Source organism: Talaromyces proteolyticus, assembly GCF_021365285.1.
Source record: "Talaromyces proteolyticus strain PMI_201 chromosome Unknown BGW36scaffold_5, whole genome shotgun sequence".
Classification (NCBI taxonomy): Eukaryota; Fungi; Ascomycota; class Eurotiomycetes; order Eurotiales; family Trichocomaceae; genus Talaromyces; species Talaromyces proteolyticus.
The window spans coordinates 2,541,612-2,558,061 of record NW_025764281.1 but is presented as its reverse complement, the minus strand read 5'-3'; the positions used below and the strand labels follow the sequence as shown (position 1 = coordinate 2,558,061).

The window sequence follows — 16,450 nt, the reverse complement described above, 5'->3', positions numbered from 1 at the left end:
AGCGAGTGTGGGGTGGAACTAGAAAGGACAAATGGGGGTTTTGGTATTTTTTCTTCACGTCATTGAGGAGGGATATAAAGGGTGGTGGTGTGAGGAGGGAAGAAGAACAGGAGGAGGCCGGAGGGCGGGAAGGCAAGGGCATATATCCTGCACTAGCAGCAGGACGTCCTAAGGTAGCAGGCGGCAGGCGGCAGGGATCCCGGAGGAAGGAGGGGGCAGCTGCCAGTGCGAGCGCAAGTGCGAGTGCCACCACTGCTGCCCACTGCTGTCCACTGCCCACGCCCACTGTTTCCGCGCTAACTTTTAGCCCTTCCGAGCTGGCGGAAGGTGCTTGCTGCTCCACGGTTTTTCCTTAGTTTGTTCTCTTGCCATGCAGCTTCAGGGCTGAAGGAATTATCGGTAGTTCATAGTTATTTTTATGCTCTCGCTGTCAATGTTACCGTGATTCAGTTCTGCGTCTGACCTAGCTGCGACCTGGCTGCTGCGGTCCAATCACCCTTCCGCCGCGCTTCGAGAAAAGAAACGACCAGCTGTATTTAGCAGCGTAAGCGCACTACCTATTACCTACTTGGTAACTACTACCTGAAGTGCTGCACTAAGCAGTTCCCCTCGAACCAGGACTTGTTAGCTTCGTTACTGAGTCCTTACTAATTACTTAGACAGTTAGAGTGGCTGACCAACTTGCAAACTTCGGTGTCTTTCCTTGCTGCGCGCTACCCCAATCGGGCAGGCTGCCAGCACCGCCTCGCTTCACACGGACCATCTGTCATGCTAACAGATATGCCAGCAGTCATTCTTATTGCAATGCTTGATGTTATAATCCATGGTCGTTGAGTTGTTCGCCGAAAGGGCGGCCTGCGCTCCGTCACCAGTGGTCCACGCAAAGTCGCAAATATCGAATCGAATCGAATCGACCCCCAGCTGAAAGATTGATGATTAGATCATTGATCATTGAGCTTGTGGACGCCAGAGTCGACGAGCCAATAACAATTAAATCTCGTGGCTGCTTCTGACTAGTCGACTGACTTGTGCATGCCTACTAGATATACTTCCGGCTTATGCAGCTGGCGTTGAAATGGTGATGGCGAATAGCCGGCTGCCCTGATAATCAGAAATCCGACTGGGAGTTATGAAAGTTGATCAATGGGTGAACAGACACCGAGCAGGACTCGGGCAACTGCCGACGCCAATCGTTGATCTTCTTATTGCATGCAGCATGTGTTGTCGTGCGCTGACTATGATGCAGTCTCTACTTTCTAAACACGGATATCGCTTACTACCCGATCACCGGCCCAAGCATATTGCCAAATGTTATTAGCAAGCAATGGGTTCTAAACATAGAAACCGATGGACGCTGATTCCAGACTAGCGCCTGTGCTAGCACGAAATCATGATTAATCAGACAAGCCCCTGCAAGGGTCTAACCGCGTAAGGCAAGACAATGACGGGGATATACTCACATGTCCCAAAGAGCAAGCTCACCGCTTCGCACATGCACTCGATGTCACCTGATCCGCTCTCAGCCCTTCCATCAGGAGATAGGGATATTTAGTGATCCTGGGATAATTTTCGTATTGGCCATCGATGATCAGCCATCGGTCACAGTGATTTCGACATCATGATACAATTAGCGGCCGATCATCTCGGCCGTATCATGTCCTGTATGTGAGGGCCAACGCTGATCGGCTTACCAGTCAGCTGGTCGCACCAATGATCAGTCAACTCGACAATGGTTACATACAATGGTAGCCACGAAACCATGCATCTCCCACGACTCCCAGAAAATGAGGCGAACGTTCTTAATCCCCAGTCGCCGCGCAACAAAGAAAACCCTAAGGACAGCTGCACACTGCAAGGTCACCAAACTCTTGATGATCTGGTCCTGATTCTCTATTCTTAGCTGGCCCAATCACAACGACAAGTGCCTGCCGGATAATTCGGCGATTCACATATCATAACTGTATATTTTTGGACGTAGCACGCTACAACACACCAGATTGGTTGAGCCTTTGGGTGGGCAGTCGAAAAGGTCAAGGACAAGTCTCATCGTCATCGCCCCAAAAATTTGACTCCAAACACATGGCACGCCAATCATGACGTTGGGTAATGATCATTTAGCCTGTTTACTACTCTACGTAAAAAGCTAAACAGACTATCAATGGGCCTAGCAGGTCGACTAGCCAACAGAGGTCAAGAAAATAAGCAACGAAGCAACGGCGCAACAGCAACCTCAGGCAACAACAATAATCGAAGAGCGCACGATTTGCCCTTGTGGGAAGAGAGCCAAAGGGGTCGTGGCCGTGCCGGAAGCCGAAGTAGAGTGCGGCCGCTGATTGGCAGGCGTAAACGAGATGCAAGTGCGTCAACTCCAATTGGGCTGCACACTATATATGGAACACTAGTGCAATAGCCTATTCCGGATAAGGCTGGCGGGCATCATACGATGCGCTAATGCGGTCTATTTTTAAATCAAGGCACGCGGACCCGCTGTCCCAACTATATAATTGGTTACCGGATCACCACGCGAGAGCAAATACAGACTAGCGTACTTCCAGCTCAAGTGGGGGACCGTTGATGTCCGTAGCGCGGACACTACTGTCGCCCCGATGCTACGCTGCTACTACCCTGCCTGACCTGCTCAATGCTCGATACAACATTGATCATGCTGATCCAAGCTCACTGTCAACACATCAACTTTCCATCATCACGAGATCGCCTCAACACCTTACCCTTGGCAGCTCGGTGCCAAATCATCGCCTGCCACATGCAGCAGTGTCCTATTTTCAGCTCCCAGACTGAAAAGCGTCCCCGACCATGGATCGACCGTGCATGATACCGGCGTCCATCGTTCCTTTGATCGGACCACTACGGTATTGGCATCGAAGCCCGGAAAAGGGAAAAATCCGTAACTGCTGTTCCTCGAAGCCATGTCATTGATTTGTGCTATTGACGTCAGGCTAGCGCACTGGGGCTTTATCTCGTAATCGTACTCCCCGTATAACCGTATAAGTTAAACTATATGTACGAGGTCGAAGCGGTAGACTGAGCTAAGGCGATGTTTGGACCATGTGGATAATGACATCAATCTGGAACCAGCCGTTCACTCATCCGGCGCGGGGGCAAGGTAATACACAGAGCGATGAAATGAAAAGGGGTGTTGTCTCGTTTCAAGATCGGGCCATTCTCGGCTTTTGCTTCAGAGCTAAATGCTGCGCCACCTCAAACACCAAAGAAGTTTGTGACTGTTTTGTTTAGTTGACCATGTAGTGCAGGGTACGGAGTATGGCTCCGCTTCGAGTATGTTCACCGCGGCTCTCACAGCTTGTTAACCGTTCTCCATCGGACTAACGTTATCGACAAACTGTGCAATTGATCGCTGTGCAGACTTCATCGTACCAAGTATGGAGTCTATGGATGCGTGAAATGCGATCCAATCAGACTATCTGATTCCTCCTCGATCATGGTGCCAGTACCAAAATACTCCTAATTTTTCCCGGTTTTAGTTCCATAGAAGCACGGAGTCCCGAGTTAGAACAAACCTTTTTATCCACCATCGGAGTATCGAACCCACATGAGCTCCCAATCCCAAATCAATAAAAAAATTTTGAATTGGTACTGAGGTTCGTTCGCCAAGAGAATTGTATATTCTAAGCTGAACTGTTTAGGAAATAATAAGGCAGCTTTTTTTCGGCTAGTTGCGGTGTCGAGGGTTGGCAACTTGGCATTGGCATTGGCGATAATCCACCACCAATGAAATCCTCAACTAAGCATAAAGTTACCTGAAGAAAGTTCAATTAGCCAAAGGCCATGCAGCTGCGCGATTTGAGCAAATATTCTCTTCTGCAGGGTTTGTCGGTTCCACCCGGTCGTCTATGTCTGTATGTGTCTGTATTAGGAAATCGTGAGGCCGATCACGGAGAAGAATAACAATGCTGAATATTCTCTGCCACCCCGGGGGAAAGACAGCTAGTGGCATCCCATGGATCATCGCTTCAAAAAGGTCAGATGTTGCGACGAATACTAACACTAGTATTAGTTCCTCCTTGGCTGGAGAGTAGAAAGTGAACCTGAGTGGTGCGCTGCGGCGGTTGATTAAACTTTGCTAGGCTTCCGGAAGTATTGACGTTATAGGAAACTAGGGGAGATTTAGGGCAGCAGAATTGATTCAGTGTTCCAGGGGTATGAACATGCACCAATTGGACGGTCAGTCTAATATATTATCCAGCACTAGTGACTGAGGTTGAGCAATGCTTGATTAAGGGTAGTGATTGATAGTAAATGTCAACCCTCTACGTCAATTAATATCATGGACGTATGCTGTTTTCTACAATACCTTCGTTTAAATGTGATCAACTGAATCCTATTGTAGCAGTTGAGTTCCTGCTGTGAATACATGTGTAGCGAATGAGACGATTACACATCAATTGATTAATGTCATTTGGTAGGGTTGAGAATTTCATACCGTCGAATTTGTCAAGTTTTATATATTTGTTACGTTCAAATTTTGTTCCCAAATCCTATTTATGATAAATATCTATCAAATCAAAATATATCCGATCGATACATGTATCCTAAGCTGTATCTATCGTCCACGTCAACTACATATTGATGTACTTGTATGTATGTAGCATCAACTCATCATTCATTATATATAATCCTCATGTGCTCAAATGTTATGGAAATGGTGTGCATTACAGCTTGCTCCCCGACCCCCCAAACACTATCACAAGTTTGCCAAACTGCTTCGCGGCTTTCATTTCGTCGAACAAAGAATCAAGACCTGCAATGTCGTCGAGACTACTCTGCAGCGTCTTCGACACAACTGGTTTGATTTTATTCGCTTTCACAAAGTCTACCATCTCCTTGAACTCCTTACGCGAGCCCATGGTCGAGCCTTTGAGGTCAATGTTTTTCAGCACCGTCTGCATGAGGAACGGCATCTTGGGGGACACCGTCATTCCATACACCGAGATTACACCACCCGCCTAGACAGAATTAATCGATGCTATTTATAATTATGAATGAGAGGCTGCTTACCTTGAGTATCTTGGTGCCCTTTTCGACAATATCACCACCTGCTCCGTCGATAATAGCATCGAATGCCTTCTTCCCAGTCGGAAGCTGAGAAAGAAGTTTCTTCTCCCATCCCTCCTCCTTATAATTGACACCATTCTTTGCGCCCAGCTGAATGGCTTTATAAATCTTCTCTTGGCTTGAGCTAGTCACATACACAGAAGCCCCCCTCGCGACGGCGAACTGCAATGCTATAAGCGCAACACCACCGCCAATACCAGTGATCAGCACTGCAGCACCCGAGGCCGAGTTCTTCTCCCCGGCCTTTGATATGAGAGCTCTCCAGCCCGTCAAGCCCGTCAATGGCAGCGCTGCTGCCTCCGCATCTGACAGATGCGACGGCGCTTCCTCGACCTCTGATTCGTCAACAACCACGTATTCCTGCAGCGTGCCGCGAGGGTCGAATTTGGTGCCGCCGAGGATTTTGTATCCGCTGGGATCCTCCGGTCCGTCGGGGTCGTCGCGCCAGCCCGTGCCTGGGTTGAGTATCACTCGCTTGCCTTTCCATGCCTGGTTTTTCACACCCGAGCCGAGCTCGACGACCGTACCAACGCCATCTGCGCACAGCGGGACGTCGAATGAGAGACCGGGGTAGAGGTGTTGACGGAGGAACAGGTCGCGGTGGTTCAGTGCAGCGGCACTGAGTTTGATGAGGAGCTCGCTGCCATTAGGCGTCGCTTGAGGGACATTTCTCTGCACGAGGGGGTAGTAGACCTGGCCGGGCTTGCCGGGTTTACCGTCGATCGGACTGATGAAGATTGCCTTTGGCATTGTGATTGTATGCAGCAAGAACTAGACAAATTAGTTGTCAGAGCGTATCAACTCCCGTTTTCAGCGACTGTGCTGTGGACTATAGGTGATTTCAAATGTTATAAATGGGATCGGAAGAGAAGTGTAATTGATCTTGATATATCATTTGCGATGAGCATGAGCCGAGGACGTCGGGATGAGATTAATAATATTGCAAGACGAAGCTCACTCCGCAACACCCGCGATTCCCACCAATTGCTGACGCACTGGAATTGCAATTCTCTCTAGACGAATATTCTCAGTTGACGCTGTTCGCTGGGGCATATAGTAATACTGGATGCTGCAACATGATCATTATCAGTGAACGACGAGAGCGGTGACGTCGACTAGCCGAGGTTTGTTCGGGCGGGGAGAGCTCCACTCCGTACAGAGGAGTACATTGTTGCGATTCTTCCTCCATGTTTGTTAGCACCTCTATGCGAAGGCGACGAGCTAATTATCTACTAGATCAGAATTCCCACATCCCTCAGATCGTTACAGACATGGAATTTGAAGCTGCCACTAGTCACGGGACTAAAGCTCGTTGAATTTTGTATGACATATAATCCTAGTCGATTATTGGTGTACGTACGGTACGATATGATAATTGACTTTCGTTATCTTTGATGCTCCAATGCCGTCTGGTGTTCTAGAAGGCGGAACTGGCCAGTATTCCTCTCGGATTAACGGCTGGAGTAAGTTATAACTTACAACATCTAACTTACGTCTGCAGCGTGAGATCGACCTGACTGGTTGCAGCAGCCGAGATAGGCACTGCAAACTTGCAGAGGCGCTGATAAGGCGCGCGCTCGCCCAATAATGGCGCCCAGACGCTCCCCTGATCCCTTGATAAGCAGGGGCCAGCATCCATGTGGCCCGTCTGAATACCGCTTAAGCCTTAGAGCTTGCTCGAGCCTGCTGGCGTGATATCGCGGAATCGCATCGGAAGAATCCGAGTCCTCTAACGGTGATAAAGGCTGGTCTGCGCGTCGCATGCCTTTCTACCCTGCCCATACTCCCAGGACCAGCACAAAATGTCGGCAGAATTGGAGAAACGAATGAGCCCGCCATCGGACGTGAAGGAGGCTCCGGTTGAGGGCACCATTATTGCAGAGGGAAATGTCGAGGCCGGCGATAACGAGCTGCTGGGTAGGTGTCCTGCGAGTGATGACTGCTGCAGTTGCTAACGTCCACCCTCAGCCCAGCTGGGCTACAAGCAGGAATTGAGACGTCAGTATTCGACGATCGAGATCTTTGCCATTGCTTTTAGCATTATGGCCCTGTTGCCATCCATCGCATCGACTCTGTCGTTTTCGATTCCGGCAGGACCCGTGGGCATGGTTTGGGTATGTGTGAAGTTCGCCCTTGTGTCCACGTCACGACTAACCTAGCTAGGGTGTGTTTGAATACTCTCGGCATGTGATATATACAAATATACTAAGATGATTGTAGGATGGCTTGTCGCTAGCTTTTTCATCTTGCTTGTTGGTCTAGCTATGGTAAGGCTACGGTGTGAAAGATCAGTTGATATGTGCTAATTCCGACAGGCCGATCTCGCGAGTGCTATGCCTACAGCTGGTGGTTTATACTTCTGGACTCACTACTTTGCGAGTGAGAGGTGGCGTAATCCGCTCAGTTTTATAGTCGGGTACAGCAACACTCTGGGCCTGATAGGTGGTCTTTGCTCGATTGACTGTACGCACATATACTTGCCACACTATCAGTTGTATAATCATGCTAATAAATAATAGATGGCTTCGCGCTGATGCTACTCTCCCTCATCTCGATTGCTCGAGATGGCGAATGGTCCGCCTCGCGGCCTGTCATCTATGCGACCTATCTCGGTTGTGTGGTGGTTCATGCGATTCTAGCAACGTTTTGTGGTCGCATTATGAACAAGATCCAATCCGTCTGTATTTTCCTCAATATAGGACTCGTCGTCGCCACAGTCATTGCTTTGCCTATTGGGAACCATAAAAATGGTGTCCCTATTAACTCTGGCTCCTACGTCTTTGGCGACGTGGAAAATCTCACCACGTGGCCAACAGGATGGACCTTCATACTCGCCTGGCTGTCGCCTATCTGGACCATTGGTGCGTTCGATTCGTGCGTTCACATGAGCGAGGAGGCCACCCATGCCAGTCGCGCTGTCCCAATGGGTATTATACTATCGTGCGGCCTCTGCGGTATTTTAGGCTTCCTGTCGCTCGCTGTTATGGTTGCTTGCATGGACCAAAACCTGAACAACTTGCTCGGCAGCGCATTCGGCCAGCCAATGGCTCAAATATACTATGACTCGCTCGGAAAGTCTGGTGCTCTGGGTTTCATGGCAGTTGTAGCAATCGTCCAATTCTTCATGGGACTGAGTATTGTTCGTATTCCTTATAGTTTTCTATCTCTTACCATTACACACAACTAACAAACAACACTAGCTTATCGCGGCATCCCGCCAAACCTGGGCCTTTTCTCGTGACGGTGCTCTTCCATTTTCAAATTTCTTCAGACACGTCAGTAAACGAGTCCTTTATCAGCCAGTTCGAACCATCTGGGGTTCTGCCTTCGTAGCCATCATTATCGGCCTATTGACCCTCATTGACCAAGCTGCCTCCAACGCCCTCTTCTCTCTCGCCGTCGCCGGCAATGACCTTGCTTGGGGCGTCCCCATTCTCTGCCGTTTAATATGGGGTGACAAGACAGGTCGTTTCCGTCCTGGCGTGTTCTATACAGGCTTCCTGAGTAAGCCCATTGCTATTACGGCGGTTGCCTACTTGCTGTTTGCAATTATTTTGAGCATGTTCCCAACTGGGGGACCCGATCCGTCGGGTATGTCATACTTTCTCAACATTTTCCTCCTATGGAAATTATCAGCTAACTCTACTCTTTTAGCCGATGAAATGAACTACACGATCGTTATCAATGGAGCTCTCTGGCTTGGTGCTTGGTTGTATTATGTTCTTTTCGCCAGGAAATGGTACACTGGCCCGAAGACGACTGTTGGATAATCAACTACTATGTCTTGAAACGGGATCACAATATAGGCGGCCTAAATACTTTATAATCAAGGACAACAAATGGATTTCTAGATTTAGATCACAATGAAATATTAGCTCTAACACATTACATCATTTCAGAATAATTGTATTGGAAGGCAATCCAGCTGCGGAAGCCAATAAAGTATAACTATCTACTGAACTTTTTCTCGTTAAAATTAAACAAATTCTTTTCAATGCATGTTAATGGCAGTAAGCTAGATTTAAATTAAGAGCTTCCAGCCAACTTGCTGATAGGAGTGTGACCTGGGAAGAAGCTGGTAGGAATGGCAGGAATGGGGATACTAGCAGTAGTGCCGAAGGAATCCGCCAGGTCAGCAGCCATAGTCGCGGCGGAATACCCACTGGGGGCAGCAGTCGCTGTAGACGTGGTGGTATACGAGCTTGTGCCGCCAGAATCATCCCGTAGGCAGAAGCCACTTCCGTAAGCACTTCGGCAAGTGTATGTCTGCGAGTCACCGGATTCAGTCCACATAGCCCAGTCACTGATGGTGATGTCAGTACAAGGAACCTCATCAGGACATATTACGCGGATGGGACCGCGCTTGGCGCCATTGGCTTCGGTGCCGTGCCAGTTGGTGAATGTGATGTTCTTATAAGTCACTCCATCGCCAGTTTGAGTTGACTCAGAAGACCAGTACGAGTCGAAATCGAGTGAGTAGGCATTTCCATGACCTAAAAGTATTAGTACGCACATGAAAAGAATGAATGGTGACGATGCTTACCGATGAAGTCCTGGAACACAGCATTCTCGAGTGTACCGCTTCCTCCGTTTGACTTTATCATCATCATCTGGTTAGAAGACCAGGTGTAAATGTAACGATAAATAATATCACTGATATCTGTGTCTGCTCCGAGTGAGCCTATGGCACATCCCCCACTCCAGTTACAGTAGATGTCTTCGATCAATATATTGTGTGCTGGGCTCTGTTGTTATTAGTATTTTTCGTCCGTGGATTCATCAGGTTGTACATACCTTGACAGTGACGCATTCGTCTTTGTTGGTGACTTCGATCTAATTGTGTCCTGTATTAGCGAAGATACATGAGCTCTTTTCAAATGAGCACCTACATCGTGAATCCAAATGTTGTCGCTCCAGACGTCAATTCCATCCAGACCGCCTTCATTGGCACCGCGGATTGCCATGTTATAAACTTCTCCATTCTCACAGGTATCCATGCTGAAATGAAAACTGGGAGAGTCGACAAGAATGAGGTCATGGACAGAGAAGTCGGTGACTTTATACAATCGCAGAATTCTAGGACCGGAAATATTTCCATCGACGTGAAATTCATATCCAAGACCTTGGAGAGCGCCTGATGAAGTAGAAGAGAACAGTTCAAAGTCGCTGGCATGCTCGATATATATCATATTTCCTCCGTTGGTGCCTCCTCGGTAAATAATTCCATCAATCTGGAGGGCCCAGGCCGTACCACCACTTAGAGTTACCCAAGTATTAAGTAGGTAGTCACCAGAGGGGACGTAAACAAGACCACCCGATGCACAGGCCGTAAAGGCATCAGTCAGTGGGGGACCAAGATCAGTTTCCTTATCAGCTTTGGCGCCATAGTCGAGAACATTGCAAGTCTTGGTAGCTTTCTTGCTTGACACGCTTGTTAATGGACCAACACTTCCAGACAGCTGAGCTACTGTTTGCTGTAGCAGCAGTAGTGAGAATGCCAGTATGTAGTGCATAGTCGACTCTATATGACCCTCTGAGTCAGTGATCAGATATTATACTTGACAAATAAACGAAGGTTGAGAAGTAAAAACAACTCTCTGACTTTTTATATAAAATTATGAAGGCTATACACCACACTAGCTCAAACCTAACCACTCCAAATCGAATTAGGCCCGGACGGGTGGAAACCAGGAGAAAGTCCATCCATTTGCATTTTGTTTCAGCGCGGAATCGCATGGAAATAGTATTGCGTTTCTCTTAACTACGCAATAATCAGCACAAGCATATATCTTACCTGACTTTCGCCCTGCCACCCTACCTATTCTATGATCGAAAATAAGTATAGAGCGACGATGATCCAAGGCTCCGGAGAAAGGCAGACCACCAATAGGTACCAAACTCCAGAGTATGAGATTGATAAGCGCAACTCACTTGTCCCATCGCACACTCAACCCGCATAAGCTTGATTAAGACGATGAATAATAAGAGACCACTTTGTTTTGGTTATAGTAATTGGTGGAGAAAAAAGAGTCGTCTAGCGTTTCACTGGAATAGATTGCGGGGGCGCCATTTACTGATGCTAAAGTAGCTAAGCAGAAGCCGAACCTAAACCAGGGATGCCAGCCGTGAAATTGCGGAGGAGCTCTATGCTCTTTTAGTGCTGTTTCATCTAAACTCGGATGTCGCTGACCCGAAGCACCGATCTTTCAGAAAAGAATGATAATCACGTTGACTTGCAGCTTCGGAGAATTCTTTGGGAATTTTTCCGAGATGAAACGAAACCTTTAAAATTCAGTCCATTTCACTACTGACCTCATTTTAGTACACTTGGAACAAATAGTTGCGCGCTTATTCGAATACTGACGGATTTTAGAATATTAAGCTTGGTTCGCTTATATCAATTGATTGACATGCCCAGCGATAGTTTACTGACGGTTCAATGACGATCTTAGAACTATTGAAGAAATATGTAATGCACAGAGGGTGCAACACAAAGAGATCATTCATTGGTATACATGGGTTGAATGGGAATGACAGTAATTTGTTCATTGTGATTTCATTTAGCCAACTTGACACTCTAGATAAGGCAACCAGATACCTTTTCTCTTTCAGAAAAAATTTATTGTATGCGATGGAGTATTATACTAGATATATCTTAACTGTATCACTGTCTTGACTTTGCTCGGTTTCCCAATCGTTACGGTGGGTAAACACGCAAGGGATAAAAAAGGACAGATCATATTTACTCCGTCTGAACTATCCAACGCCACGCTGATTTATCTTAATGTCGACATTGGACAGTTTTGAATTAATTCGCTCTTGTATAATTCCCTATGATAATGTCAATCCATGGGACGTACAACACTGCTCCGCTTTTTCAGGCTGTTTTATATGTAAACAGAAACCGTAAGCAGGAGGTCAGTGTTATATATCATCGTTCACCCCATCTTCACACTTAATTCACTGGAAACTTATCTAAAAACTCAATAAAGGGATGCAGGTACTAAAGTCATTGCCTACCTAAACAGTATATATCTAATAGTGGGAGTTCCTGCATGACCCCCTCGCAGATTCGAAAGAGATAAACGAAGGCAGATAGGACAGCAAGCGGACTAGTTAATTGCTTGTGCCATTAATAGCCTTGCATGAGCTACAAAGATGCGACGTATCAGTTAAGTGAATGATTACTTGTTTATTTACAGTCAGCCATGCGGGTCTGAACCCCTGAATCTCCAAATAACCTCGAGTTCGTCATAAAGCAATAGATTTATTAATTGCTTCACTATTCTCTCAAATCAATCGGCCTCTTACTATTCCTGTTCTTTTAGTGGTCCGAGAAATGTTTTTGCTCTGGTTTTTCATCCTACTGGTCATCGTGACCATTGTTTATAAAATAATCAAATCGAAAAATCGAAAGCGAAGAATCCGACAAAGAGAAGCAGAGTTAGGATGTCTTCCTCCACCAGTATTTCAACTTACCAATGGGTTTGGTCTTCCACTCAAGAAGGGTCTGTAATCAGTCTCAACACTTTATTGATTGCGAGAGCTAATATCTATTAGAGTCAATTCAAGCGACGAACGAGGACCGTAACCCCCAATATATCATGGAAACTATGAACAGCATCTCACCAGATTGCCATACTGTTCGTGTTCCTATCTTCGACTACGAGATATTTGTCACCCGAGACCCCGAGAACATGCGTGCTATTTTCTCCACACAGAGCAGTGACTTTGACATTTCGGTTTGTCGGCAGATGAGCTGGATGCCGATGATTGGAAAGGGTATCTTTACGACCCGAGGCTGGGACTGGAAACATTCTCGCTCACGCCTGCGCCCGCAGTTCTCACGAGATGTGGTGTCTGATATTGAAAGAGAGGAAAGACACGTGCAGGCATTGATGACGCGGCTAATTGTTGAGCCAAAGTCGAAGTGGACTGATAAAGTAGATCTGCAGCCATTATTCTTCAATTTTACACTCGACACAGCATCTGAGTTTCTCTACGGCAAGTCTGTCAATTCGCAGCAAGGCACAAAAGATGGAATCGAAATGGCGACTCATTTCCATAACGCCAAGATGGCTGTCCACAGGCGCATTGAAGTTGACAAGTTCTACTGGCTACTCAACAGCAAGAAGTTCCGAACGTCATGCAGTGTTCTCCATCGATGGGTAGATGACATCGTGGCCTCCAGGCTGTCAAAACTGAAGGAAGAAAGAAGCCCCAATGATGAACCAAAGCAGCAAAAGTTTGTTTTGTTGGATGAATTAGCCAAGGACACGCGAAACATCGACGAGTTACGCGGTGAGACATTAAATGTTCTTGTCGCTGGGCGCGATACAACAGGTTCCCTTCTAAGTTGGGTCTTTTACTTTCTTGCTCGTCATCCAGAGGTATTTGAGAAATTGCGCCAAACGGTCCTTCGCACTTTTGGCGCCCACCCAACTCAGTCGAAAGTTGACTTTCACGTCTTGCGGAACTGCACATACTTGCAATACGTCATGAAAGAGGCACTTCGTATTGCCACAGTTATACCTATGAACGAACGAGTGGCCCTTCGCGACACAACTCTACCTGTCGGTGGTGGTGAGAGTGGCAATGGTAAGGTGTTTATCCCGGCGGGGACCCAAATCCTAATTCCCACCTACGCCATGCAACATCGACAAGATCTTTGGGGGCCGGATGTGGAGCAGTTCAGGCCCGAAAGGTTCGAGGATAAGCAACCTGGGTGGGAGTTTATTCCTTTTGGGGCCGGCGATAGAAAATGCTTAGGCCGTAAGTGCTTTTCTTTTACATATTTGAAAGACATGTTATCTGACTGCGGGGCTTAGAACAATTTGCATTCACCGAAGCCGGCTATGTCGTCATTAGATTTTGTCAGAGATTTGACAAGATGGAGAACATGGAAGAAGGTGACGGACGCATTCGACTGCATCATGCGATTGAGAATAGAAGCGGAACAGGGGTGCAGGTAAGATTACACGAGGCTAAATTCTAGCATTTAGAACATGATATTGGCAAATAGGTTGTGATAATTGTTCAGGTATCCCGCTCCTTGCTCGGGCTGATCTTTGAAGATTGGGCAGCAATGGCAGCCTTGCCTGGTAATATTAAATTGTATTAGAACATTTTGGGCATTTATTCTTTATCTACCTGAACTAGGCAGACCTGCCACGGCTTGCTATAATGAAACGAATCCTCTGAAAGTGTGTTGCATAATAAGATTGAAGATTCTTCACTACTTGACCAAAAGTCTCCGGTCTATCCGGGTTGTAATTCTTTTGGCGTAAAAGACGTTAGCATAAGATGGAATATCCGTTGATATGTCTAAAGGTCTTGGAAAATCGTACGCGGGAGGGATTAAGCCCTAAGACCCAAAATGGGAGAGCTAAACAGGACATCTTAATAGCCCAATCACATACGATAGAGCTAATATAGGTCGTTTTTCAGAGAGTTGTTTAGATTTAACATCTAAGGACTTTCTCAGGCGTATTCCAGAAACCCGACTGGCTCGAATATTAATCTATCTAGAGCCATAGTAACCACGGGTCATTTCGATAGGAAGAACTCGGCAATAACAACAATCAAATGATGGAAGGTAACGTGGTAAATCAGACGATTTCACCTGCTGCGACTGAAGATCTTATCAGTAACCTACTTTTTAGTGATTTGGCCAGCTGGCCATTATACTTGAAACGAAAACTCACAGAATTCAAAAGGGCCTTGTTGGACAAAAGCTCGTAGAGAGCCGCTCAGGACTATGTAGGCATCCAAAAGAGTAGACAATTTGGCAGTGCTTCGCACATTTATACTGGATGAATATATTGTCAATAAGCTAAGGAATGCCAACAATAATTCGGGACTCGGATTATTGAGCTTTGGCCAATGACAAATTTCCAAAACTTAATCTAGATGTGTAACCTAGTTAATTATGTCTTCAAATCTCGATCGAGCTAGGGTATTAGGAGATCCCCACCAATATAATCCACATTGCCTAAGTTCTGCGACATGAGTTCTAGTTTTAGTCAAATACGGTATGTATTAATAACATAGCAACGCAACGGTTGCTTTCAACCGTGAATTAATATCTATCAAGTGACGTTGCATTTTCCAATTCTTTCAAGTTATCAATTCATCCCCTGCGTAGGATATGGAGCTAACAATTATTATTTTCGATGCTGCTAATGCATATGAAACGACCCAGAGAACTGGTAACTATTTACCATGAGCACAGCATCCGCACGTTTCACAAAACAATTATAGCCTGCATGCATTGTTTTATTTCATCCATTCCTCTGAACCCACCCAGAAATCCGATGGCTGGGCCAGTCTTTGGTCATACTCAAACTGGTGACCAATCGGAAGCTGGCCCGGCCGATGTAGTTGGTGATCGACATGGTGAAGCAACTAGCGATTCCTCTAGGCCGAGTAAGCCCGATAAACCAGATGCAACTAACAACATTAGATTGATCCCCCGAACAAATAATCTGGTGTCTCTGGACAGTTTTCTGGTTAGGAAAGTGTACCGTGCGTTGGATTATGGAATAAACCGAATATGACTTACGTAGCACGATGATCACCCTTGCAGTGCAACGGGGCCTTGCGAACCGCACGTGTAACCGTCCGGAACTGAGAACGAGAAATCGGTGATTGAGCAAAAAGATTGGGGATGAACAAGTTACTACAGAGGGATGAGTCAGTCTAGACTTATTAGGGATATATCCTATACTTGCCTGGTAAAAGAGAATTAAGCTGGGGAATTTGGGTGGACTATTTGGAAAAAGCAGAGCTATCCTAAGGTTTTCTTCACCCTTCATCCTTCTCGTGACAACTTATTGTTCCATTTTATTGGGAGTCTAGACGTTCGAGGCACTAGGATCTACAAAGCAAGAAATCAATAATTCTGCTTATTATCGATCATCGGCCATCTGCTTCATTTTACGAGTAGATGACTTACTAGTAAAGTATATTATTACCGGGTGCCGGGTTTGGAAACCCTCAACATAAATGATTAGGTGTGTTTTGTTTTTGTTTTTTTTGAAGAAAAAGCAAAAATTTACTAAATCAGAGCCTAGTTACCGAAAGACCGGGTTCTGCAGAGCTTTGTGCCACCTTATTATGAAGCACGGGACATCTTGTCACACTATCGAAATGCAAGTTCGTTTTTTTAGGCATTCGTGGCTGTGCATCAATCCATTGTATATACGCCAAGTCCACGGAGATTTAATGATACCAATGAATGGAGAATCACTCACACCGCATGATCACCGGGTTCCCCGGTAGTTGGAATGCAGGAAACTGAGACCCTATCGAGTTGTTTCCATTCTTTCCGAATGGTCGTTCTTGTCCATGATCACCA

General features: G+C 46.4%; 4 protein-coding genes across 4 annotated transcripts; 2 read left to right on the top strand and 2 right to left on the bottom strand.

Annotated features, from left to right (window-relative positions):
- Positions 1–4,691: 4,691 nt before the first annotated feature.
- BGW36DRAFT_426891 (putative alcohol dehydrogenase) lies at positions 4,692–5,844 on the bottom strand (the record flags this gene model as incomplete). The annotated part of the gene is made up of 2 exons (XM_046220329.1): positions 4,692–4,985; positions 5,038–5,844. 2 exons carry the CDS (start codon positions 5,842–5,844, stop codon positions 4,692–4,694), a joined length of 1,101 nt encoding a protein of 366 aa, XP_046073682.1.
- Positions 5,845–6,896: 1,052 nt separating this feature from the next.
- Positions 6,897–8,864, top strand: BGW36DRAFT_294099 (putative GABA permease; the record flags this gene model as incomplete). The annotated part of the gene is made up of 6 exons (XM_046211061.1): positions 6,897–7,011; positions 7,063–7,208; positions 7,410–7,557; positions 7,614–8,233; positions 8,295–8,685; positions 8,749–8,864. The coding sequence occupies 6 exons, from the start codon at positions 6,897–6,899 to the stop codon at positions 8,862–8,864; spliced, it is 1,536 nt and encodes a 511-aa protein (XP_046073681.1).
- A 256-nt stretch (positions 8,865–9,120) lies between these two features.
- Positions 9,121–10,607, bottom strand: BGW36DRAFT_294387 (RGase E; the record flags this gene model as incomplete). The annotated part of the gene is made up of 4 exons (XM_046211093.1): positions 9,121–9,587; positions 9,638–9,839; positions 9,889–9,927; positions 9,984–10,607. The coding sequence occupies 4 exons, from the start codon at positions 10,605–10,607 to the stop codon at positions 9,121–9,123; spliced, it is 1,332 nt and encodes a 443-aa protein (XP_046073680.1).
- Positions 10,608–12,433: 1,826 nt separating this feature from the next.
- Positions 12,434–14,089, top strand: BGW36DRAFT_293748 (putative cytochrome P450; the record flags this gene model as incomplete). The annotated part of the gene is made up of 3 exons (XM_046211028.1): positions 12,434–12,602; positions 12,655–13,866; positions 13,923–14,089. 3 exons carry the CDS (start codon positions 12,434–12,436, stop codon positions 14,087–14,089), a joined length of 1,548 nt encoding a protein of 515 aa, XP_046073679.1.
- Between the last annotated feature and the right edge of the window lie 2,361 nt (positions 14,090–16,450).